Genomic DNA, 27,283 nt, shown 5'->3' with positions numbered 1-27,283 from the left:
ATTACTTTTTACCATTGCAGAAGCCTCTCTAAATTCAAGGAAGCATAAAATCAGAAACATGAGTTTCCTGTTTACAAAGATTGTGAACAGCTTCTACACATGACAGTGTTTGCAGAACGGTAAAGGAGCAAAAGCTATGACTTGGTAAGAACCTAACTTTTTTTTTAAATAAGGATGTTTCTAATACTAAATATTTAATACTTTACTTTTATCTCAATGACCATTAAAAAAATCTTTGAAGTATTGCTCAGATAATTATGTCATTAAAACAAATATGAGTGTGAGACAGAATGTTTTAAAAATATTGTTTGTTATAACAAAGTAAACATTTTCTTTTAAAGGAGTATTATGTTCAAAAGACATAAAAGTTTAGTTTATCTTTGTGGTGTTGCAAGGAATGATTAAGATTCATCTTCCAATACTAGTAGACACAAAAATGATTCTGGTGGTTTTCCTACTCTCAAACACAATACAAAAGCAAGTATGTATAATTAATACCTTCAACAAGAGATCAGATCACTTCTGATCATTTTGGTGATGGCTATTCCTAGAACCAATGGTTCATGGAAGTTTGATGGGGTTATATATTTGAATGTGTTGGGCCTTTGGCCATAATTCCTGTCATGTTATCAAATTCTCAAAATTGGGATGTAAATCTGTTACAAGTACATGAAATGATAATACATTTTTAAGCTAAAAAGAAAAAAAGTGGATTGTTCACTGTCTTAAAGTATCAGTGTCCTGAGAGTCCCTGTTTCTCGTTAGTGTAGGGCGTCTGAAAGGGGATATTACCTATAAAGGTAATTACACTCTTTTTATAGAGATGAGTTAGTGGTTTAAGTTTTTAGTTTAGGTTATTAGGTTATTGCATTTACTTTAATAATCATCTTCCTTCAATTATAATACACTCCTCTCAAGGCTGAAGAAGTGATATAAGTTATTATTACTAAAATATTTTCTTTTAGGGTGTTCATATTTTATCTCCTGTTGCTATTGCAGCCACCTCATTTGTCTCTTTTACTACCTGCCTGAACTCAGAATCACACAATATAAAAGTTGGAGGTATTATCTTACCGGTATCAACTTGGATAGTAGTATACTTTAGAACTTCCTAAAATGATAAAAATGACCTGTATTTATGCTGTCCTATATAGAAGCTTTTAGCCACATGTGGCTATTGAGTAGCTGAAATGTGGCTAATCATTAAGGAATCGCATTTTCCATTTTATCTGAGTTAATAAATAGCCACATGTGGGTACTGGCTACCACACTGGACAGTAGAGTCTAGGCCAATCTCCCTAGCTCCCTCAGTTTATATGACCTGAGACTTAGAAGTGATTTATCCAGTTACAGATCCTTAACACACTGTTATCCACTTCCCAGCAGCTCCTATGGATTACTTACTGTTTTCCTTTCTCCAGAATATTTTCCTGCTGTCTTTTGTAATGGTTTCCTACCATTGATAAACATATTCCACAAAATTATTATAATATCCCCCTACTTTAAAATAAAATGATAAATATTTAGGCCCTTATATCAGTAATGATAGAAAACAAATAGTGTTGTTTCAGTTCTTAATTTCAAAAGCAGTGTTCATCTATTTTAACTTAATACAACATACTTGATGGGCCTGGCCTTTATTATAGTCAGCTACACTTTATGGAAGGAGAAATGAAGGCAGAGAAAAATTTTGAATGTCTTGCCTAAAGTCAACACTGAATGGTCAAATAAAAAGGAGCTAGAGCCAAAAGGTAAAATTCACTGTCTTCCAACCAAAAAACATGGTTATCTTGGGCTGCAAGTGAGCAGTCATGTTAATAGACAAGGCTTTCAAGAATAACTGAATTCCTCCTAAGAAACTGAACTAATTTAAAAAGAGAAGGAAATTTTACTCAGATAGATTCTATGGTGCCAGAGAAATTTTTAATGATGACTGAAATTTTGTTTACATTCAGGATAATCATAAGGTCCCTAGGATAGATTCTCTGATAATTAACTAGGCCTGACCATCTAAAGAACTTTTGTTACTTCCCACATATTAGTAGAGCTTATTTACTGTATGAATCCTTTGATGTCTAATAAGGGCTGAACTTACACGGAAGGGCCTCCCACACTCATCACATTCATACGGTTTTTCACCTGTGTGGATTCTCTGATGCTGAATAAGACCTGTGCGTCCACTAAAATCTTTCCCACATTCTTTACATTTATAAGGTTTCACTCCAGTATGTACTCTATGATGCCCAATGAGATGTGAGCGTTGAATGAAGGCTTTTCCACACACATCACATTTATAGGGCTTCTCTCCAGTGTGAGTTCTCCTATGTTTACTAAGGTCTGAGCTATGACTGAAACTTTTTCCACAGTCATCACATTTATAGTGTCTTCTTTCCTTCTGCTGCCATTCAAATCTGCCCTCACTTTCAGTAGCATCTTTGAATTCAGAATGCTGAGGAATGTCTTTGTTAAGTCTGTCTTTTATCTTCCCAAGGAATTCCATATCCTCAGGCATATCCTTGTGGGATGACTCTTCTTTCTTAGTTTTGGTTTTATTACCTGTAATGAACAAACAGTACACAAACAGGTCCTAATCCAAGTTGGAGAAACAAAAAGCCTATGGAAAAAAGAACATGTAAATATTATAAAAGCATTATAAAAAATGAAAAGTCACATACAATGCACAAATTAGATATTTGGGACCATCAAAACATGTATTGACAACATAGGGAAGAAATTAAGAAGAGGCCAGTAAGGAAGATAGCAAGATACTTTATTTGGGAATAAATAAAGGGAGGAAAAGGCAAAAAAAAAAAAAAAAAATTAGGGGGTTACCTGGTAATCCTGTGCAAAGTGGTAAATAGTAAATGGTGATGTAGATATGCCAAGAATAATAATGAGGGATAGACAGGGAGATAAAAGAACAGAGATGGGGTGGGAGAGGTAAAAGTTTGAGAGAAACACGCAAGGGCTGCAAACATAGGGAGGTAGTAAAATCAAGCAAAAGTGACTTCAGACGTTAATGGGATTGGGAATCTGAAAGGAATGTAGTAAACAGCAACCATCACAGTAGGGATGAGTGTATGAAGAATAATTAGGTAAAAGCAGAGAGAGCATGCAGATCAGGATAAATAAAGGGAGGAAGATAAGCATGAAGTCACAGTGGATGGTCTGCTCTATGTGGTGGGTTGAATCCTTTTTTCTGAAACTAAAGTCCTTGCTGTCATCTCTTCCTGTCTAAATCCTGGCTTGGTGTTTCAGAATCAACTGGATTCTGGCTTATTAAAATATGGATATTTGGCCTCCCACCACACCATAGTTTCTGATTTGACGAGGCTGGAGTAGAGCCCAAGAATTTGCATTTCTAACAAGTTTCCTGGTGTGATATATACGATTAGTCCAGGGACTAGACTTTGAGAACTAATGACCTAGCTGTTATTCGGGGTCTGTCTCAAATGCTGTTTCCTCCAGAAAGTCTTACCTAATCTCATTGCATGCACTTATTCCCTCTTCCTGATCCTCATGTCCTCAACCACAAGCTTAGCACAGAACTGGGCACACAGCAAGTTCTCAATAAATATTTGTTGAGTTGAATTCTATAAGAAAATAGTTGTTTTGTGATTTAGAGAGGTAAAAGATGTCACCTCTTTGGCCATGCTGAAACCAACATCTCACCAAACCTAGGAATCCTAACTGTGCAATGATCATTTAATCACAGGTGGTGTCACTTGGCATGATGGATACAGCAGCAAGAGCTACCAGGACATTTCAATGCCTGGGCTGGGTATGGAAAACACTGGCTCTGGCTGAGCTCAGGTCCATGAATTCCATTCTTCATTGTTACCTTGCTACCAAAATTTTCTGAAATCTTACCTTCCTCCTTACAATCATTTTTTTAAAATCAGGCAATAGACTTTCTCAAAGTTTAGTTATTTGCTGTAAGATGATATTGTTTTGGACTCTAATTGCCGCATTATCTCTGGCTAGAAATTAGAAGGACTAGAGTTAGAAAGTTTAGATTCTAGTCCTGGCTCTGCTGATGGTTGTTTAAATTTTGGCAGATGATAACCATTTTGGCTTTCTTATCATCTCTGTCCTAGTCTTTACCTATTATTTGATCAGATGAGAGAATGTATGATAAAGCATTTATAAAAGTATAATGCATGGTAGAAGTACTGCCAATTTAGTAGGGTAATAATTAAGCAAATCATGGAAATCGGAGACACTCTTATACCATTAAGAAGAGTGTTCTTAAACAAACATACTGGCTCAACAGATTCTTTTACATATTGGAATCACTTCTGGTTGGCTTTCATGTGGCTTATTGATGAAGATGAATATTAAAGAAAAAAAAGTACTCAAAGAGTTTACCCCAGTGGTCAGTTCTTTATCTTCACAGTAATCTACCAGTCCTCAGCATGAGTCTCTCCCACAACTTCAGGAGAAATCTGGAGAAAAATCTCTCACCAAGACTTTGAAAGACTTTTTAAAAAAATAAAGGCTCTGTTTTACTTGGTCAGTAATTCAAATTGTAACCTTGTTCCTTATATCTGCAACTGAACAATGTAAATAAAATTGTATGGAAGCTGTCAAATGTGAACTTTTCTTATCTGAGGGACCTGCAGCCTACTTCTTGGTCAATTGGAATTTCAGGGCCTTGTTTATGTACCTCTTCCAAGTGCCTCCTAGTCCCTGGCTAATAGGATTCCAAGAAACCTTGTTTCAGAACAAAATTAAGAATATATGGTCTGAACATCTTTTGCCAGAGCTGTTCTTCCAATGTTATTTTGGCATATGTAATACCAAGAGACCTTATCAGTTACAATTCCAGGTAAATCCAGGCCTGCTGGTCACTGTGATAAGGTAAGTTCACAAACACCATTTGATTACCATATGTACAACTTGCTTGACAGTCTGGGGAGAAAGGACAAGGTTAAATGCTGAATGAAGTGAAACTGTAACAGAGTTAATGAAGTAGACTATCACTTAATGCTAATGGAGAGAGGCAGTGATATGGGTTAAAAGCATATCCAAAAAGTTCCCTTTGAAATGTGTTACAAAGAATTGCAGGATACACAGCTACCTCATTTCTGTCATATATATAATTCTGTATTAAGTAACTATTATAATTTCATTATATTTACAGAGATAAGCACCATTACTGTAGTCAACAACTAATACTATCTTGTTAGTATGGATCAGAATGATTTTTTTTTTGAACAAGAAATACTGCATAAAAAACAGTTTCTCTGTTTAAATAATGAATTTATTTTTAAAAGATATTGGCTTTTGGTACATTATCATGATGGCTTTTAAAATTGTTCTGAACTAGCAGGCAGGAGCCCAGATTCTGATAATCTCAGCTCAGCCTCTAATTCCTTATGGAAACTTGTACAAGTCACAGGTACTGTGGGAATAGTTCTTCAACTTAAAATCAGGATTTAGACCAGATATTAAATACTTTTTTATTAATAAAGTTGAGAGGCACTTCTTGAAATGTAGGTGTTGTGATTTCTAGTTTTTTGTGTGTGGGGCCGAGAAGTATTGTTTTGGTGAGTTTTGCTTTTTGCTTGTCTGTTTTTTTGGTGAGGAGTGTAGTGGTGGTGGTGGGGACACAGATAAAAATTGTGTAAGGTTGTTGGTGGTGTACTTTAGAAAAAAAGTCTTATTTATACTGTTAAATGTAGACAGAATATACTTCCCTAAGAATTTTCAGGCCTCACAGGATTGTTAGATCTCATGAGGCATAATCCACCTAATTAGATTAAGAAAATTAGTATTTTAACTGTAGAGTACTCCCATAAAAAGTTATTGTGGTAGTAGCACAAGTGTGAGCCTCTACAATTTTAGGTACAGGAAAAGTATATCATTCTGGACTTATGCTAATGGAAAGCAGAGTGAACGTGGTCCAGAAGTATTTATACAAAAACAAGCCAAGATCTAGAACTTAAGAGTTTTGCATAGATAAGCCACTAGTCATAATCAGTAATTCTGTTCTACACAGAATTATGACCTATTTTATGAGAGTATATCCTATCTTCTTCCAAAGGTAGGGAGAGAAATTCATTATATGCCTCCTCCCAGAAAATAGATGAAGACTCCACACAGTTAAGCTTATCAAAGCTTAGTAAAAGTTTGCATCCTTTAGTTTCTGCCTCCTAAAACTATTCTTGATAAAACTACATGATAATTTCTAAATGCCAAATTCAGTGGACTCTTACCAGTCCTTATTCTGTGTCCTAATAGTAGCATTCACAACATCTTGCTGAATTCTTATCTTCAGTGATACCATCCTCTTCTGCTTAACACTCTGATAGTCCCTGCTCTGTCTCCTTCACAGAATCTTCCTCTTCTACCCAAATTTTTCAAATGGTGGCATGCCTCAAAATTTTGCATGTGGCTCTCTTCTCTTTTTACTTTATGTATGTTCTTGGCCAACTTCATCTATACTCATGTCTTCTATCATCCACCATGTCTTCTATCATCTACCCAGAGATGACTCTTAAATCTCTTACCTTTTCTCCTGTATCTGGAATCATATTTTAAAATATACCTCCTGCAGTGGATTTTATTTATTTGGAGTTTCACAGGCATGGAATATTCACAGGCATAAAAATTGAATTTACTCTATTGTTCACACATATAAATCCCCCTTTTGACTTTTCTCTGTTACTTATACTGCTGTCTGCCAAGTTGCCCAAGTTATAAACTTGGACTGAAGTAAGACACTGCCCCCTCCCCTGCCACCATATCCAATCAGATTTGTTCATTCTGCTTACTTACTATCTTTTGATTTTTTTTTCCCCTTAGAGCCTCTCTCTCCAGCCTGGTCCACCATCCTCATATTTGAGAGAAATTCATTATATGCCTTTCTCATTCAGTTACAGACTTTGGACCTTTGATTTTATATTTTAAAATAATCTTTGTCTACACTGTTCTCTGTGCCTGGAATGCTCCCTCTTCCCACCCACCTGACCATCTCAGCTGAAACAAACCTACTCTGTGATACTTTTGCAGGGCTGCCACAGGGATAGCTATCCTTTTCTTGGTACAGTGTATTTTAACCGCTCACTTTTCTATTTCTTAAAGAGAAGAACATAAGTGTCTTACCTTTGTATTCCTAATATCTAGAATAGTGCTCAGTATATAGCTGCTGATCAAGGAATGTTTAATGAAAAATGAGAAATGAATAAAATGGAATCTCAACCTCACTTCTAAAGTCAACCAATAGCCAAAACTCCATTTTAAAGCACTAAAAGATATAAAACTATGTTTTTTAAATATAAATTATACATAATCGAATGTCATACTTTTTAGGTGTCAGCTAGAAATATCTTAGCTTAAAAAAAATTTTTAGATTAGACAAATCACTTGGCATGGATCCCAGAGAATGAGAAAGCCATATTGGTAAAATTTAAAGTAGTAAGAATGGAATTCAGAATAGGTCACAGTATAACACACTGCCCAGAGAAGGCATTATGGATGTGAGAACCTCCAGAGCAAGGAGTACTGAAGAGTAGAGTTCAGGCAAACTGGAATTTCAAGTTTGTCTCCTTTTTATTGTAGCCTGGGGATACACTAGACACCTGGCTTTTAAATAGTTAGCTAGCTGATCAGCAAACTACAATTAGTCAGTCTGACATACAGAGAAACAAACAAACAAAAAACCTGCTATACTGACTGATTCTTGCTCTCTCCCTTACTTCTTTTAGCATGGGGGTATTATGGACTGAAATGTGTCCTCCCAAAATTTATATATTGTAGCTGTAACTCCCAATTTGAGTTTATTTGGAAAAAGAGCCTTTAGGTAGATAATGAAGGATAAATGAGGTCCTAAGGGTGGGACCATAATCCAATAGTGTTGGCATCCTTATAAAAGTAAGCAATACCAGGAGTGTGTGTGTGCACAGAGAAAAGGCCATGTGAAGGCACAGTGAGTCAGCTAGCTAAGGAGAGAGGTCTCATCCCGCCTCCAGAACTGTAAGAAAATAAATTTCTGTTGTTTAAGCCACACAGTTTGCAGTATTCTGTTCTGGCAGACCTAACAGACAAATACAGGGTGTCATACAAATCTTCTTGCTCAAAATGGAAATTTAAGGGAATTTGGAACTAGAATCATCAGATAACAGAAGTATAAGATATTATTAATTTGAATGAGTATTTAAATATCATTTCCCACCCACTGGACCAAAAAGCAGCTTTTAAGTCTAATGAAAAGCTAAAATACAATTTTTTCTATGATGGGGGCCAGGGTAGGAAAAGGGGTAAAATCTTCTAGAGAAGGAGAAGATGAGTGAGAACACTCCTCTGTAACCTAAGGAACCGCCTTTTCCTCATATGTACAAAACTCTTGCTCCTTACCATTTCTTTGGGTATCCCCAGATTCCTGCTCCTGCTGGGTCTTCTTGGAATGGAGCTGGACAGTCAGTGACTCATGAGGCCTTCCCAACTTGTCCAAGAGTGCGTCCTGTTTTCCTGAATTGGCTGTCACCTGGGAATGATGAAGTATGATTGGTCTTGTAAGTTAGATTTTGTGAAAGAACTGAAAGAATTTCAGAGAAAAGATCAAAAGAAGCATCTGCCAGGGACCAAGGACATAGAAAAATGGTCAGATCCTCATTCAATTACAAATGGCAATGACTAAAAAAGACGAGACAAAGGTAATCTCTGTAGTTCAGGATGCTGGAGAGTGAAATTCAGTGTCTCTTCTCATGGTGATTTGCAGAGGTGTAGGATCATAGTCTTGGGCTTTGGAAGGTACCTTAAAATTAGCCCAACTTCCACCAAATGGAGCATTTCTTCTATAATGCATTGTCCAATATGATAGCCATGATTAAAATATGGTTATTAAGCACTTGAAATGTGGCTAGTATCAACTGAGATATATGAAATATACACACCAAATTTTGAAAACCAAGTACAAGAAAAGAAGGTAAAATACCTCATTTTAAATCTTGATTACATATTTTGGGTTAAGTAAAATATATTTAATTTCATTTGTTGTTTTAAAACTGAGACTACAAGAAAATTCTAATATATAAGGCTCACATTATATTTTTATTGGACAGTGCTGTTTTATAAAATCATTGACATCTGCTTGAACCCCAACTTGAATACTCCTATGGAAAGGGAGTTTTTTATTACAACATAGTCCATTTTATTTATAGGTAGCTATGAATGTTAGAAAATTCTGTTTTCCTCTGATACTTATTTGCCTTCTTGTAACTTCTCACTGATCTTAGCCTTTCAAATGGACAAAATGCCTTTGCTTTGGTTCGGTCCATATACGCTGATCTCTCACACCCAAATAACTGCCTCCTTTCTCACCTGCTTTTGAGGTTCAAGCTCTCTCTCCAGATCCTCCAGCACACTGACTGCCTCCTCTCCAGTCTCTGGATGGTGTGCCTGCACCCATGTTTGCAAGTCCCTAGGAAGAATGCTCAGGAACTGTTCCAGCACCAGTAAGTCTAAAATCTGCTCCTTGGTGTTGCATTCTGGCCTCAGCCACTGGCGGCAAAGCTTCCAGAGATGGGTAAGAGCTTCACGGGGTCCAGGTGCATCCTGATAGCAGAGCTTCCTAAAGTGCTGCCTGAAGAGTTCCCTTCTATGAAGACAGCACTTTTGGGAGATGGAGTCCTGTCCCCAGGAATGGTCTTCTGCTTCAACTATGGGAAGTCCTTTTTGTTCCTTAGGTTCCAGGGCTGTGGCCATTCTAGGCTGTTTTTCAGGAGTCTAATCCTCTATCTGGGATTGATTCAAAGAGAATCTCTTAGAATCTTGTCTAATAAAAAATGAGGAGAAATGACAAAAGCTGCTGTGAACATGAACACCCTTTAAGGAACCAGAGCTGAACAGAGAAAACAGTCTGATAGGAGGCCGTCAAAAAGAACACCGAAGCAAGGACATGAATTTGAATTTGGGCTCTGTGTACTGTAGAGCAAGTTACTTACCTATTGAGTTACAGATCCTCATCTGTAAAATTCTAACATTTCTCATAGGGTTGATGTGTATGTAGGAGAACGTACGCAAAGTCCCTGTCCTGACAGCTGGGACTAGTAAACTCTAATAAACACTTAGTATGACAGCTTTGTTAAAAGGCTATTTTCATCCCACAGCCTGAGGTGCACGGCTCCCTAGAAGTCCCTGGTTGTGGTGTACGTGCACAAACCTAGGAAGGGGGTTAGATGGGTGCCTCTGGGTAACAGCTCTCAACCACTGACCCCTTTTCACCCTGTTCTGTTCCAGAGGCTCGGCCCACGTCCACTCTTGCCGCTCTGTCGAAGCATGGGGAGAGGGGCCAGCGGGGGGCGGGGAGATGCGGGAGGGGGTTGCTGCTGACCGCAACTGTGCCTTGCCCCCCGCCTCCTCAACACCCAGGAGCTGGGAGAGACTCACCTCACACCCTGATAGGGACAAGTGCCACAGCTAGTGCCCTTTGGGGCCCGGAACAAAGGCTAGACTTAAACAAGCCAATCAGCGTCCGGCCGCTGTCAACAGGGCACTTCCGGGCCACTCTAGGAATCCTCGCCTCGGTGGCGGCGACCCGAGTCCGCGAAGCTCTCCGGTCCTGTAAGCTTCACGGGCGGGGCTTTTGGCCCCGCACGTACGTCTTTGCTCTTTTCAAAAAAACGTTTTCCAACTCAAGATTTTTTTTTCGGTTTAATTATTAAATAAGTAATATGAATAATATATTCACCTGGTTCAAAATTTAGAAAGAATAGATGTCCCACAGCATCTGGTTTTGACAACCAATGTTTTTCGTGACATATATATCGGTTCAGCATATATATATTACCCTCGCTCCTCCTCCCCCGTCCTTATATAGTAGCATTTCTGCACCTTGCTTATTTTCCACCTACCATTTTGGACATCGTACATAAAGGGCTTCTCTATCTTGCTTTTTTTTTTTAAACACATGCATAGTATTCAATTGTTTATATGTGTCATAATTTATTAATAAATACCCCATTAATGGTCATGTTATGTTAACCTAAAAAACAAAACAGTAATATTATTAGCAAAAATGGGTTTATAAGGGAAAAACAAAAAACTAATCCAACACATGGAGCTATGGCAAAGCCATAGCCAAGTCCAACAAAGCAGAGGAACCAGTAATTTATGGAGAAGTTGGGAGGAGTTGATGATTTCTCAGTGGCTGAGTTGCAGGTGTAATAGATTTCTTGTAGGGGATGCAAAGTACATCTTTTCCTTTTTGGACCTGTAATTGACTTTTTATTGTTGGGGTCTATAATTGACAATTCTTCCTATAATTGACATTGAGTGGCACTGGGCTCCCTTTTCTGGCTTCCCTATTTCATTTTAGAGAGGTTTCCCTTTATTAATTCCCGCATTTCCAATCTTTTCTTTTTCAAATACTGCTGCAGTAAATTACTGTGAACATACATGATTTCTCATGCAAGCATATATAGAATACTAGAGCATAGAGTAGGGGTATTTGTATTTTTGTTAGTGCCAAATTACCAATCACAGAACACACTAGCAATGTTCTTGTTTACTTATACTTGTCAACACAATGTGCACTCTTCTGAAAGCTAGAACTATAGAGCAAGACAAAGCCTTGCCTGCATGGAATTTGTAATTTTGTGTGTGTGTGTCAGGGAGTCAGGTAATAAACAAAACATATGGTGTATTAGATGGTGTATGTTACTGCTCAGGAGAAAATAAAGGAAATATGGAGTTTGGGGTGAGGATGAAGTAGTGTAATTTTAAATAGGGTGATCGGTAGTACATTTACAGTTAAGCAACTATTGAGGGAAATGAGTGAATGGTCCATAAGAGGTAAAGATGTTTCAGGAAGAGGGATAGCAAATGTTAAGGCCTAGAATGAAGAATGTTTGAATACCAAGACAGAGAGCTGAAGCAGGAGTCAGGAGATGGAGGTGAGAGGTCAAAGATGAAGTGGGTGGGATTAAGTACATGTTTTCAGACTGCCCCAGTGTGAAGCTTGCTTCTGCCACTTTCCACGTCTTTCTGATTTTAAGTCTGCTTAATCTCTAAAGTGAATATACTAATACCTACTTCATGGAATTGGTGTGAAAATCAGCCCTAAAGTAGGTTAAGAACCTCATTCAGCACCTGGCACAGAACAGGCATTCATAAAGTAATGTTCATGTTTTAGTTTTAATACTGTCCGGTGCACTGTCAGTAAGAACGTGTGCAAGTATTTCTTAGAGGAATGGCCTATGTGCCACACTCAGGTCCTGGATGTTTCCCAAAGGTCTCACAGTTGGAGGTCTCATAATGACACATTTTCCTGTCCAGGCCCCCCACAGTTCCGATCAAGGAAAGCCGTGAGGCCCAGGGAATGAACACCATTATGAAGCCCAACTGAATCCCAACTGTGAAATGCAGTTGGTCAGCCCCTGTGAAGAAGTAGAAATCATAACCTGGGAAATGTCCAGGTTACATTCCTTGGAGAACAGACTCTTTTTTCGCCCCTTGACACCATCTACCACCTGTCAGCAAGAGGGCAGCTGGTGGCAGTTCCAGCCAGCAGAGGTCACTTTGCCACCTCCTGGAGATGTGAGGCCAGCAGGAGGCATCACGTGACAGGCAAGAGGCTGAACCATGGTGTATCAGCCGGTGCTCCCCTGCATCCTTTTGTGCAGGGCCCTGTTGAGATATTCAGACTCAAGATGGAAGGTAGGAGTGAGTTCTGGAATTAGCTCTATTTTGCACTGCTGTCTCTCCACAGAACCAAGAATTTTTATAAAAACTCCAGATATTTAAGTGATTGGCCAGTCAGGCCACATCAGGCCCTAAAGTGCTACTGCAGTTCAGAGGAGCTATTTCCCCCAAAACAGGCCACGATGGCCCCTCTTCCTTAGCAGAGGCCAAGTGAGGGTCAACGTACAGGCTCTTACCTGCTTAGGTTTCTTTTTTATCTGTTCCAGGACCTTGGTCTCAGCTGGCTCCACACCTTTTCTCCACTACCACTAAGAAGTGTTCCCACACATGTGCCTGCTGTGATGGCATTGCTGTGTTTCAGTAACTGCCATAGCCCCCCAGTTTGTTGTGAGTAAATAGCTGGGGCACTTTGGGTGAGACTGTAGAGGCTGAGGAGAACACAGCCAGCATTTGCTGAGCACAGTGGCAGGCCAGGCCATCAGTTAGTTGCTGCCTCATGGTATATGGTGGGTAGATTTTCTGACCCTCATTTTATATATGAGAGACACCCCACACCCAAACTCCAGCTCAAAGCATAGGCCGTTTTGCTGAGGTCACTCAGATAGAAACTTGCAAAGCAGAGATGGGGTCTTCTGCTTGCCTGATGCCCAGGTAGGCAGTGTCTCTCTGCCCCACACTAGCAGGCATTCTGAGGGCTGCTGGTATGTGCCCTCCACCATGCTGAACTAGGGAGATCCAACCATCCTCACCACTGTGGGTCCTCTCTGGGCCTCGCCTTCCTCTTACAAAACTGGGGTGGAAATCTCATACCTCACAGGGCTGTTATAAAGGTTTACTGGCATATGTTCCCACAGCATCTGGTTGGTGCCTGACACATGGTGGGCTCCCCACCTGAGGTGGTCAGCTGGTGGGTTGCACACAGAAGAAAGCACCTTGGCTTCCCAGAGAGGTAGTCTTCAGAGCCTGACTCCCAGCACCTCCTGAGCCCCTCCCATCCAGACTGCATCAGGGGAATTCACAGCCTCTGAGAACCTGGGTGTGGTTGGGCCAACATTCTCCCACACTGCAGGTGGGGGGACAGAGAAAATGAGATCAGGTGTTTGACAGGAGGTGGGTACCTAAACTGGGAACATGATTCCCAGGCTTGTTCCCTAGGGTTAGAAGAATTGTTTAGAATATTTGTCTCTCTAAACCATGCTTTTATAGACTTAATAATAAGGCAAGGAATGATTACCCACCTGAAGCAGGCCAGAGTCAGGCCAACTCCAGACACCATATCAGGGTCTGATGTCTAGTGGCTTCTGGGCAGCAGCTCTACCAAGTGTCAGTCACATCCAGGCAAGACACTCCTTAGAAGTGATGAACCCTGTCCCAGAAGCTTCCAGTGGACCTGTCCTTGTGTCTCAACACATTCACAGTCAGCCAATCACTGGAAGGAGGACTGGGACAACTGCCACTGAGTCAGCCAGTGGTTCTTGCCTCTGGCTATGTGTTAGACTTATACATCAAGCTTTTTAGAAAGAAAAGGGCCTGGGCTCAAACTCCAAAGGTTCAAATGCAATTGGTCCTCAATATGACCTGAGCAGCCAGACTTTATAGCCCCCAAGGTACTACCAGCTGCCAGAAAGAAATTCATGGGGGCACGTGTGTTGCTGAGGCTTGGCCGTGATCAGGACACACCAGGGGAGGAAGTAATTCATGCCTTCATTAAGCAAGGTCTACTGAATCACTGTGCAAAAATAGTAGCTTTCCCTCAATCCAGGCGAGATGAATGGATTCCATGATGAATCTCTGTGAACTCCACAAGTAGTACTTGCTCTCTGAGGCCTCCTCCACCCTTCCTAGAACAAATCTTTCTTTGTCTTTATGTCAGTGCAGGCATCCAGAGCAAAACCACTTTCAGGCAATTCCAAGAATGAGATGTGGGCAACTCTGGGCCGAAAAAAAGAAAGGCATTTTCCACAGGCACCCTGTGCCTGGCTGACACACCAATGGCCTCCAGGGTAGCCAGGGAGCAGGAAGCAGTCAGGGTCTGGATCTGGGGTGACAGGGCATCTCCTGGACCTGGAGCAGTTCTGTCTTCAGGGCTCTGGTTGTCACAGTTGCCTCAGGTACAGCTCTATAAAGACTTCTCTTTTCTTTGTATATGTAAACAGGGTGAAGCTGAGCTTGTGTTTCTCAGAAAATGTGCTCATTTTCAACTGGTTCAGAGAATTCTGAAGGAGACAGGAGGGGCTTAAAAGTGACCTAGAGCTTTTTTTCCATTGAATGATTTTCTACCTCATATGCCTAAATATTCGAAGAAATGCAGCAGGTGGCAGTAGTTGGGAGTGGCCATAATTAGCATCAAAATAGGGATTGCGTGGAATTCCTGCACACTACATACAGGTAGTCATGCTGGGAACTGAGGAAGCTTGGCGCCCATCCCTGGGAAAGTGAAACATTAGTTGTGAAGACAGGACATAGTGACAAAATAATGTAAGATCGCAAGAGGTAAACTAAAAGTGAGACTAATAATGACTACATTGGCTGAAAGACTTTTTTCCAAATTACTTCCAGAAGAAACATCATCTACCTAAAGGAACATAACAAAAAGTCTATTTTTGCAGTGGGATCATGAATCTGGTAACTGGGTCTTGTGTCCAAGCTGTGCTAGGGCCACACAAAGTAAAGGTCTGAAGGGCTGGTCAGAGTCAAATCCTTCTTCTCAAAACTCATCAGAAAATTGATGGGGAAGTGGGGAGGATTTTTGTTATTGTCACTGTTGCAAACCCCAACTGCCACAATTCTGACAACTATAAATTAGGAATTGAGCTACAGGCATGAATACCATAAGCACCTTAATTCTAATGTGCTTCCTACTAAACCACTTTTGTGCAGTCTCTCATGAAAGAAAATTTTACCTCCACATTTATAAGAAAATGCACAGGATATAGTATCTTTAGAGCCAAGCTCATTCATCGGCAGGCATCATTTTGCTCTTGGATGTGAGAGGGTAGGATGGAGGAGACTCCCCAGGTAAGACCTCTCAGAATTTCCACTCTCTGCACTACAGAGATACATGGAAAGTGTGATCTCAGATAAACACAAGAAAGAAAAAAGAAGCAGCAAATTATATAATTGGATGTATCATTATGACATTTTCCACTGTCAGACAAAAGAAAGAGCACTAACTCTTTGGCTGAACAAGGGAATCTCAGAAACACATGTTCACTTCCTCTAGCCCCAATGTCCGTTTCACTGCAGTAGGTACAACTGTTTAGATTTCCATTCCCAATAGATCCATCAGGTTTAAAAGTTCTTTCAACTTTGCTTGCCTACTTTAAGAAGTAGGTCTGCAGTACGAGCATTGATGCATCTTGAACTTGCATGCATCATTTGATGTTTTTATTCTGGCCATTGCAAAATAGTCTGCCACAGTTGCTACCTTAACAGATGCCAACTGTCAATCTTTACAACACATTTGCATGGTTTTTTCTTTTGAGGAAAATAGTGGGACAAATAAAAACAATTATTAAGAAAGGAGTCAAAGTACAAGTTTCCTGTCAATCTGTCAATGTGTGTGTGAAATCCATTCATTTTCTCTTGTTATTGTTAGTCATCTGGCAAGTATGGAACCACAGTCTTCACTTCCTTTGGTAATAGAGTTCTTTCAGCTCTGGGAATTACACTCTTCACAATTTTTACCAGTTTCAAAAAAGAATAGGTTTCTTTTCTTCACATTTAAGTAACTGAACTTGAGGATTCTGATGCACTAGGCAGCAAAGCCATCTGCTGACTGAGCAGTCCTCCCTCAAATGTTCCTTAATCCCTTGATTGAGCATCTCACTTCTTAAAGGCAGGATATTATTTACAGTAAATGCATTCTTGTTCCCTTTTTAAGGAAGCTCTAAGATAAAAGTGTTCTAAGGACCTTGACTAGAGGTTGCAAATTACTTCTTTGTGTCTTTGGCAACTTTGTTAGATTTTTTTTTTAAGTTGTTAGTCTCTTTCTCTTCAAGAAGACCACCTTGTTTCAGGTTTCTGTAGCCATTTTCAGATGTGGCTTTCTCAGGCACTTGTTCTTTCTCTTCTGGTACTGTGCCTCTCCTTACTGCTCCACTGTAGTTTCACACAACTAATGAAGTGGAGCCTGTGGGGCTTTTATAGGAAACCGGAGCATTACTAACACCCTTGATTAGAAATGCCAGCTCAGAAGGCAGAGCAAATAAGAACACAACATTACTGTGGAAAATATATCTACATGATGCTCTGCTCTGTGTTTTAGTTGAAACACGACGACAGCTATAAGCTATGCTTTTTCTTGCTTTCCTCCAGTTTCCAGATCTCTCCAAAGCTAGTCTAGTATTAGAATATTCATGACTAGCTGAAGAGCCTAGAAGCCAGCCTCTGAAGGAGAAAGGCTGCAGCCTTAACTGAGCCTGTCTCTTTACAGACCCAGTGCCTAGGATGTGAAAAGCTCAGCATTTTCCCTGAGGTGAGGTGAGGTGCTGGAGGCTGGGGCAGAACCCAGACTGGCACTAATGCAAATCAATTTCAACCACGTTGACATTGCTAATTAAGTCAACCAGCATGGAAAGGTTAAATTTCTTCAGTAACTGTAACTAAGCTGTGAACATTCAATTTATTCTCAACATATTCCACTCTGAATTAAATTACATTTAAAAATTTAAATGTCATCTGTATTAAATTTCTTGGGTGTGATAATGGCATTGTGATTACATAGGAAAATGTCCTTGCTTTTAGCACATGCAGAATTTTTTAGGGGTGGAGTGATCCAGTTTCAGAAACTTACTTTCAAATGCTTTGTAAAAGAAAGAGAGAGAGGGTGTGCAAATATGGCAAAATGTTAACAACTGATCAGTCCAGGATGAAGGGTAAATGAGGTGTTCCTTTCTTTTGTAGGTTTGAACTTTTTTTTAATTGGGAAAAACACTTAGGAATAAATGTAACAAAATACAGTGCCTATATGAACAAATGTATAAAATTATATTTAAGGACATAAAATGCCATTTGAATATCTGAAAAAAGTTGTGTATCATTGTAGAAATTAACAGATGTGGAATACTTTTTTTCTGGTGTTTGTATTTTAAAAACACCCACATTTTTATGAATTTGGAAGGATGTTAATTTAAATTGTAAATTAGAAAATACAGAAGATTCATTCATTCTTTTATTTTACATTTGCAAGCTCATGATACTGGGCCCCAGCAGAGGGTCCCATGCCCACTGGCACCCACTCCTCATTCCCTGAAGGTACTGGGCTGGACAAGAGAGAAGTGGGAGGTGGACAGGGGCATCAGAATTGAATAACCTATGGTTAACACCCAAAATATATAAAGAACTTACACGCCTCAACACCCAAAAAGCAAATAAACTGATTAACAAATGGGCAGAGGATATGAAGAGACAGTTCTCCAAAGAATAAATTCAGATGGCCAACAGACACATGAAAAGATGCTCCACATCACTAATCATCAGGGAAATGCAAATTAAAACCACAATGAGATATCACCTCACACCGGTAAGTGTGGCCAACATCGAAAAGACTAAGAACAACAAATGCTGGTGAGGATGCGGAGAAAGGGGAACCCTCCTACACTGCTGGTGGGAATGTAAGCTAGTTCAACCATTGTGGAAAGCAATATGGAAGTTCCTCAAAAGACTAAAAATAGAAATACCATTTGACCCAGGAATCCCACTCCTTGGAATTTACCCAAAGAATACAACTTCTCAGATTCAAAAAGATAGATGCACCCCTATGTTTATCACAGCACTTTTTGCAATAGCCAAGATATGGAAGCAGCCTAAGTGTCCATCAGTAGATGAATGGATAAAGAAGAGGTGGTACATATACCCAATGGAATACTATTCAGCCATAACAAAGAAACAAATCTTACCATTTGCAACATGGATGGAACTGGAGGACATTTTGCTCAGTGAAATAAGCCAGGCAGAGAAAGACAAGTGCCAAATGATTTCCCTCATTTGTGGAGTATAACAATGAAGCAAAACTGAAGGAACAAAATAGCAGCAGACTCAGAGAATCCAAGAAGGAACTAGTGGTTACTGAAGAGGAGGGGTGTGGGAGGGCAGGTGGGGATGGAGGGAGAAGCGGATTGAGGGGTATTATGTTTAGTACACATGATGTGGGGGGATCATGGGGAGAACAGTGAAGCACAGAGAAGGCACATAGTGGATCTGTGGCATCTTACTACACTGATGGGCAGTGACTGCATTGGGGTATGAGTGGGGACTTGATAATATGGGTAAATGTAGTAACCACATTGTTTTTTCATGTGAAACCTTCATAAGAGTGTATATAAATAATACCTTAATAAAAAGTTTTTTTCTAAGTGAATAACCCATGGTTCTTCTCCTCAAGGATGTCAACACATTAATCTCTACCCAGGCTGGGAAAAGATGGGCTCAGAATTTCAGGGAGAGTTGGGAACTCCTGTAGCTTTAGATAAGCCATATTTGCATGGCTGCTTTGAGAGTCCATGAATGAATCTCCTCATTTCCCCCCAGTGCTGTCATGTATTTTTCTGTAATTTGATGTAGTGGAAAGAGTATGGAAATCCTGCTAAGAAAATGTGGTTCCTGCCATCCGCTGGCTGTGTGATCCTGGGCATGTTCCTTCAATTCTCTGGGCCTGTCTCTTTGCAGTAAAAGGAGGGGGCTGGACTGACTTGACTAAATCTTCAAGGTCGCTTCTGGTTTAATAGTCTTGTATGTGCATTAGGGGTTCCTATTTCTTTTAGCCTGATGTGTTCTTCCAGGTTACCCCCCATCAGGAAGTAAATGGGCACCACAGTGAGGATATAAGCACTTTAGATGCTGAAAGCCCATGTCTCGGAAGTCATACATGGAAACGCTGAAAGCCCACTAGCTCTCCCTCATGTCCACAGCGCAGCACCAAGGCACAGCCTTCCTGTCCCCCTGAGGAGTCCATGACCTTTCTGGCTGCTGCCCAGTCCCTCAGAGCAGTGAAGTGCTGCAGCACCCTCCAGTATGCATACTGGGGCTAAAAGGGGCCTTTCCCTTTCAAGAAATCAGCTTCCCATGCCATGGAGCATCACCTACCCATTGGTAGGACAGATTTCTGTGTCTCCCTGCTGCTCCTTGGCTGGAGTTGCTCTGCTTTTTGTAACATCAGTTCAGGCCTTGAGAGAGTTGTGTCCTTTTCTACCTGTTTCTCCTCTTTCTCCAGAGTGCAGATACCCGGAAAACAGCTGTAGGGAGAGAGTTGAGTCAGATCTTTGCTCTGTTCCTCTGCTGAGAAGGGCGATTCAAAGGGCAGGGGGCACATTTCTCCAACTAATAGGACTTGGTAGGGAGCAGTCCATCAGTAAGGAGTCTGAGGGCTTTGGTTTAATATTTGGTCATTAGGGATACATGATGTGTCTTTCTTCTGATCACATCATTCAAATGAAATCATTTCTTCTCTGAAAGCTGGGATTAGACTGCAAGCTTCCAAAGAACAAGGACTATGTCCTTTTCCTCTTTGAGATGTGATCTCGAGGAGAGAGCTGAGGCTTGGAATCAGCCAGCCTGGACTGGAGGCTCCTGACAGTGTTACCTCAGGGATAAAATGACCACTGCTGGGCTTCTCAGTTCACTGGAGGGTGTAGATAGTGTGGACAGCAGTCCATATCCCCTGCACCCAGGACACTTCCCCCCTAGGGTACCTGTAAGCAGGTGGTCATGACACATGGTTAAAGCCTCACTTTCAGTAGTTGGCATCTGCATTAAGAGCCCCTGGGAGGGCAGGGACTGTGATGGGGGTTTCCTTTAACCAAAAAGATGGTGTAATGTGGTGGGGTTTCCATGGGATTAGAGATGAGGCTGACTCCACCCTTTGGCCATCTTCTCTTAAGTCACTTAGTCATCATTGTCAAAGATGAAAGTCTTTATGCCAGGTGCTTGGCACAGAATTAATGTCAAAAACACTCTGGAGTTAGTACTATTATTCTTATTTGGCCTTATGGATGGATGAGTGAACTGAGGTTCAGGGAGTTAGGGGCAGAACCCAAATTGGAACCCCGCCTGAGTGTCTGCAGGTCCTGCTCCTCACATACCACCTGCACTGCCACATCTCCAGCCAAGCAAGCTGTCAAGTTGGTAAATTTGGAAAACCCTTATCCTGGATTGCTCTGTGTCCCTCAGGTGTTAGCTGTTCTCAGGCCAACCCTTAAGGGTCCTGGGGGTCCCTACTGTACTATGCCCTCCAAGCTTGCCTGGGGCTTCTGTTTTCTCCTCAAGTTTAACTTAACCCAACATTTTCTGAGCTATGTCTGTGTGCCAGGCACCATGCTAGCTTCTACAATAGATACAAAGGGTAAAATAATGTTTCCTGGGCCAGGAAGCTTGAAGTTTTGTCAAGGGATAGGACAATCTTAAAATAAGTAGAAAACGTGGCAAAAACAAGTAAACATTTTAAGAGAGGTTCAAAGGGCTGAAGGAGGGGATCACAGTAAATGTGTCTGACACCTTGTAAGGTGGGAAGCACTATAAAATACACAGTAATAAATGCCAATATTGAGGGTCACATAGTAGGCATTTCACATTTGTTCATTTGCATCCCCACAAAAGTCCTCCGAAAAAGATATTATTTATGGTTCCCATTTTTGCAGATGAGAAAAATCAAGTTACAGTCCAGAGACTCTGACTATGGCTGTGTAGCCAGCAATAGCAGAGCTGAAATGCAAATACCTGTCTTTCTGGCCCCCAAGTCAGTCTATTCCCATTAACGCCCATCATTACCTATCACTTCATTTAATCCCATTGTGTGGAGTTGGCTACCTTATGACCACCCTGCTGCTAAGTGGAGGGCTCAGACTCCTCAAGTCTGTTGTTTTGTCTGTGTCAAAGCTACTCAAGAGCTTCCAGCAAAGGCCTTGGTGAAAGTGCACCTTTGGGAGAGTCTTAATAAAAATTAAGGCATGTTCACATGGAGAGAAAGAGCTACAGGAGCTGTTTCAGGGGATTGGTGCTCATCTGGGAGTTGGAGAAGGTGGTATGAGGGTGAGTTAGAGCCCCCTGTGGAAGGCCTTCAGTGATACAGCATTTGAGGGGTGAAGAGCCTTCACACAGTCATAGCCTTGGTGTGAACAGAGCTGCAGAGTGTGAGGAGGCCGACCAGACAGGAGCTACTGCCCAGGCCATTAGCCCCGTCCTGAGCTGGTGGGCAGGTGGGGGTCAAAAGTGTTGGAATGAGCTTTTGAACAGGATAAAACCACATGATTGGGAAGCAGAGGAAAGCTGCTTCCAGAGGCCCTCCAAGGCAGAATCTATGGAAATAAGCCGTCCCTCTCAAATTGGAGGGAGGCCCCAGGGTGACTGAGCTTTCCAGTCTGGGTGGTGGAGAGATGGTGCTGACCTTGACGAATGGAGAAATCAGAGAGGATCTGGTTTGGATTTTTTTTTTAATTTGATTTCAAGGCTGCTGAGTGCCAGATATAGTCAGATATTGTGGAGATATTGTCAGATTACAGGAAGAGAGAGTGTTGAGCTCAGGAACAAGAACAGAGAGAGTTTTGGGTCAACTACAAAAGGTGATGGTTGAAGCAGGGAGATGGGGACATCCCCTAGGGCAGAGGTTCTCAAACTTCAGTGTGCTGCAGGATCACCCAAGAGCTGTGGTGGTGACCTTATATACAGTGCATACTTAGTAGATGTTGTTTCCTTCCCTAGCAGATACCATTTGTGTAGAGTCTTATGGTGTTGGTCTAAAGAAATGAGCAATATCAGAATTTCAGGAAATATGGATGTTATTTTAGAAGTTGCTTGTTTGTTTTATATAAACAGCCATTTTACTACCTTTCAAATCATATAGGCACTTGTTTAATAAGTTAGCTATAATGTTGATCCCACCCCTAAATTTTGTGTACTGAGATCTGCCCAGTTTCCAATGTCCAGTAGCTAGGAATGTAGACTTTGGAACCATGGTGCTTGGGTTTGTATTTTGAAATCAACAAAATGTAATCTTAGGCAATTTACCCAAAGCTTGCAGCCTGAAACTGACCCTTCCCTTTGTTAAAAAGGGATAGCAGATGTGTGCACCTCGTAGGCTGTTGTGATATAGAATAACACAGTAATTGGCACTAGTGCATGTGTAATAACTGTTGGTTCTGAGTTTTATCATTTGTTAGCATTTGGGCGAGGGGGACGGGTACAGAGAAGCTACAGGAAGGGGCTGGTGAGTCAGAAGGTCATGAGTGGTTCCCTGAGTCAGGACAGGAGCCACATGCCAGCCTGAGCCACAGCAGAAGTTCATAGTAATACCTGCCTGAAACCCAACCAAGTCACCATGGGTTGACAAGCAGCGGTCCCTTTTGAGCCTTCTGGCCACTTGGCCAAGTTTCCAATTTGGGGAATTACAGTGACCTGTGGGGGAATTCCCCTTCCATTCCAGGCATTCAGTGGCCTGAGCACTGACATCACTTCTATTCTTGCTATGGTAGAGGGAACACACTGTGCTCCTCCTAGGGGCTGGAACAATCTCCCAGGAAACCGTGTGGTCTACGAAATACATTTCCATAGCCTGAAAGGCTGAAAAGTCAAGCTAACAACCAGGCTTCTTTTTGATCTACAGTCATCTAGTCATTGCTTGGCTGATGCTTTTCTCCTGGCTTGGCCAGTTATTTCACTGATTTGATCAAGTCTTCATTTTCTTGGCCCAGGCCATGCCTTCTGTCTTGATTATCACCCATAGCTTGATAAAAGCTGACATTTAGTGACACCTCCTCATGTGTCAATATGGTGCTTGGCTCTTGGGAATATAATCTCATTTAATCCTCACAGCATCACTTATGAGGAAGGCACTGTTTTCATTTCCATTTTGCAAGTGAGGAAACTGACACTTGCCTGGTGGTGTCATTAACTTAAGTGCACATCACTGTTGGGGTGTGTATTTGTAGGTGACCTCAAAGCTTAAAATTCTTGAAACTTTAAACAGTCCATTTGAAAATGAAGAAAGAAGACAAAGATGTGTGAAATAATCAAAGAGTACAAAGGAAATAAACAGCAGGGCCAGCACAGGAGGCCAGGTGGGTGTCATGGAAGGAGGCAATCACCTGGGAGTTGGCAGGATGGATAAAGAAGATGCGGAAGAGATCATGGAATCATGGATATCACTTTGATGTATACCTCTCCTCAAGTCTGCAACTGCTGGCATTGAGGGTTAGGAGTGGGTAGGGGAGCAGCAAAAAGAGTGAAATGGTAAAGAAAACATCTGTCTTCCCTTCTCCAGGACCCAAGACTGGAATGATATGAAATCTTCACATAGAAATCCAAATTCCACTAAATAAATTTAGCTTTATAAATATTCTCTTAACAGATATTATAGTTAGTGGTTTGTGTATAAATCTTGATATTCAAAATGTAAAAAAAAAGAAGAGATGGAGGAGAGGATGCTGCCTGGGGCGGAGGAAGGCACTGGGGCTGGGGAGGCAGAATGAGCCAAGGCCTTCGCATCAGGGCTCAGCAGGTGTTACTTCAGGAACAGGTAATAACAAATCACTACATTATTAAATCGTATGTGTTTTTGTTTACTGAAGAAACAGAAAAGGTTTTATTCAAAACTAATGCTTGTTTTCTATTCTAGGGAGGGGTGTAAATTGATATCATCACTGGGAAATATCTCTAGACTTTTCCCTGCACTTAGAGAGATTGGTGGAGGACAGAAAAAGGAAAACTGACATTTTCAGAGGACCTGCAAATCTTTCTGTGTTGCTGAAGAATAATAGCATTTATTTTAGCATAGCATTTCAAAGTTTTTGAAAAGCAAAGGGCAGGCCTAGGCTGAGAAGGCAGTGGGAGGCTGAGGAATGGGCTGAGGGGGTGGCCCAGTAAGCAGAGCTGAGGCAGAGTGGGAGGTGGGGAAGCTGAGTCTCATCTGCAAAGGGGGTCACCTGAGGGCATGGGCCCTGGGGACAGGCTGGTGGGAAAGAAAGGAGGGTATGCAGGTTGGCATCTGAGCACCTCCACTGACAGTCCCTCTCACAATGAATGGCAATATTTGCAACACACCTCACCTGTTGGACAATGGTTTGGGGATTCACACAAAAGGGATAAGTTCCACATTGGAATCTGCATGGAGGAAGGAACCAGGACAGCTGTGGAAACTGAGGCCCATGGGAGAGTGTGAGCTCACAGAGTGCTCATGGGGGACTAGCACCTGCCAGATGAGTCCCCATCGTGAGGGGCCAAGGGCTTTTCCCAGAATATAGAATAAAGGGACAGAACCATTATACAAATCTCTAGGATAGGGCGGCCTCAACTGGCACACAGCCCTTCAGATGTGTCCATGTAGAAATGTCCTGTGGTCTGCAGTCACCATTTGCAGAAAGTAGCTGTGGCACTGCTGTTTTGCTTCTACCTGCTGCCTCCTTCAAAGTCAGTTAGAAACAGATACTCCTAAGGAGCAACTGGTACTTTCATTATTTATGGGATGGTTTCATGATCTATATGGTCTCCTTCCTTTCTCTTTTTACTGATCTCAACAGTATTTGAAAATTGGTATGGATGTGGTCAATTTTGTGATTTCCCCTTCCACAGAGACAGAGAAATTCCATCTCTCTTATCTTCTTTCCCTGTGCTTCTGGTCTACCCCAGGCAGTCGGTGCGAGCATGTCTGGTCACCACACCCTGATGAGCCATCGTGGGCATCACCTTGCCCTCACCCAACCCTGCCCTCCAAGGACAGCACTGCGGTTGAGCTTCTCACACGTCTCTGCTGACAATTGCTGTGACACCTCCAACCTTTCTGCAAAGTTCTAAACTAGTGACCAGACCCCACTCCCCCCACCTCACACACCCAAACCTGCATTTTTCTAAGAATTGTTGATTCATATTTCAAAGAAGAACACATAGAGGAGAACAGTGCTAAAGATAGCAGAGGCTCAATTGTCAAAACTCAAATGAAACCACTCAGAGAGGGCAAGCTATTCATCCCACTTTACAGGTTAGGAGACTGAAAGCGCTTCTGACCTGGAGGAAGGGTAGGAGGGCCTTGGTTGGCAGAAAGGAGAGACTGTGGCCACGTCCCACCAAGACTGCCCTGATGAAGGCCGTGTGGAGCTATCAACAGACTCCTGCTACTCATCGAGAGGCAGTTAACCCAGCCAAAGGAAGGTGTCCTCAGTAGGTGAGCAGGATCCCAGTTGGCCTTTGGTTTCCACTACATACCTTGAATAATTTCACTGGTATTTGATAATAAAACACAAAACTGCTTTGTGGCTCTTCTAGCATGCCGGTATTTTTAAGTAAATTATAGGGATTTTAAGTCCCAACAGGGAGTGTATGTAGTAAAGGGAGGAAGCACCCTCCTGAGGTGGTATTAGGGGCATTATATGACTTCCCTGTGTGTGAGACCTTGAGCAGTTACCCTCCCACTTTGATTGTATTTCAGTGTGAAATAGGGACCGTGCTCTCTATTTCACAGAGTAACCATGAGGATTACTGCAGGTCATGAAAAGAGTCTGGGAACTGCAAACATGCCTTAAATCATTTAATCTGTCAAGGACTGGAGACCCCAGCTCAGATTTAGGAACCCACTTGAGGTATGACCCAGAAGCTTCCTCTTAGCTGCCCGCTTCCCTTTTCTGAAAATTGGCTCCTGCTCAGTGGTTTCTTCTGCCCACCTCAGGCATCCAGTGTCTGGACATTGTGCTGCTGTGCTGGCTGATAAGAACACGCTAGTGAAATGTCCCCACACCCTGTCAGCAGAAAGAGCTTATCAGGGAGGAGCATTTTTCTGAGCAGATGGGTTAGTCACTAGATAATTTGTCAGCGCATTATTTTTACACCACAACAAATCATTTTAAACATCACTTTTATATGTGAAAACACTTGGACCTATCAGGAAGTAAAATGCAGAGCTCATTAGAATTTGGAAATTTTTTTTTAAAAAAGGGAGGGAACCTTTAAGAAATGTTCCCATCTGAAATAGAAATCACAGTTCAAGTGATTTTCCCAAGCTCTGAAAATATTTAATTTCTGGTCCAGCTGTCAGTTAATTTGCTCACGGCAGGTGTGGGAGGATAAGGGACAGGGGACTGAGGCCCAGAGAAGGCATCCCTCTCTAGACCTTTCTTGTTGCCCCCTTTCTTGTTATCTCCTCTGACAAGGAAGAGCTCCATGAGCAAAGGTTTTCATCTGTCTTGTTCTGTGATGAATCTTCACTGCAAGAAGAGTGTCTGGTGACAATAGTTGGCACTCAGTAAATATTTATTGAACATGTCTATCAATTTTTAGGGGCAGGAGGACTCAGAAAGTCTCTAAATCTCGAAAGGAATATACACATTAATTCAAAGGTAGGTCATGGCACTTCCCAGGGCAGGTGGGGATGGGGTTTTTGACATCCAACTAAGAAGATAAGAGGAGTCTTTCTCAGGTGTAAAACTGATCCCAGCATTTCTCTGGAGATGAAAAGCCCCTTATTTCCTAAAAGCTTTCCTCAGGGCAGCACAGACACTACAATATTCACAGAGATTATTTTTCACAGTGAGATTAGGGGTAAGTTTCATCCCCTTTAAGAAAAAAAAATTGTATTGAGCTTGTCTCACTTACAAAGTAAGAATTATTAACTTTATAGCACTGTTCACATATATAAACAGAAGAGAGCATTACCCAA

At 41.5% G+C, this 27,283-nt stretch overlaps 1 protein-coding gene and 1 long non-coding RNA gene across 9 annotated transcripts; one reads left to right on the top strand and one right to left on the bottom strand.

Moving 5' to 3' along the window:
* LOC118923367 (uncharacterized) lies at window positions 1–26,478 on the top strand. Of its 2 annotated transcripts, none has more exons than XR_005029183.2 (4): window positions 1–144; window positions 3,716–3,781; window positions 9,336–9,458; window positions 25,268–26,478. It is a non-coding gene; the product is annotated as an uncharacterized LOC118923367 (long non-coding RNA). The 2 variants fall into 2 exon arrangements; XR_008994432.1 differs by lacking the exon at window positions 25,268–26,478 and adding an exon at window positions 10,243–10,386.
* On the bottom strand, window positions 1,910–10,709 carry ZSCAN16 (zinc finger and SCAN domain containing 16). Of its 7 annotated transcripts, none has more exons than XM_036907076.2 (5): window positions 10,393–10,709; window positions 9,325–9,778; window positions 8,359–8,488; window positions 4,369–4,479; window positions 2,421–2,556 (listed from the first exon to the last, which is right to left on the bottom strand). In XM_036907076.2, the coding sequence occupies exons 2-4, from the start codon at window positions 9,706–9,708 to the stop codon at window positions 4,391–4,393; spliced, it is 603 nt and encodes a 200-aa protein (XP_036762971.2). In that variant the 5' UTR covers window positions 9,709–9,778; window positions 10,393–10,709; the 3' UTR covers window positions 2,421–2,556; window positions 4,369–4,390. The 7 variants fall into 7 exon arrangements, with proteins under 7 accessions (XP_036762968.2, XP_036762969.2, XP_036762967.2 ...); XM_036907077.2 differs by having other exon boundaries at window positions 2,472–2,614; XM_036907073.2 differs by lacking the exon at window positions 4,369–4,479 and having other exon boundaries at window positions 1,910–2,556; window positions 9,325–9,811.
* Window positions 26,479–27,283: the final 805 nt, after the last annotated feature.

The sequence above is a fragment of the Manis pentadactyla genome, chromosome 16, assembly GCF_030020395.1.
Source record: "Manis pentadactyla isolate mManPen7 chromosome 16, mManPen7.hap1, whole genome shotgun sequence".
Classification (NCBI taxonomy): domain Eukaryota; kingdom Metazoa; phylum Chordata; class Mammalia; order Pholidota; family Manidae; genus Manis; species Manis pentadactyla.
Note: the sequence above shows the minus strand (reverse complement) of the source record. Positions and strands in the feature narration are given on the sequence as shown.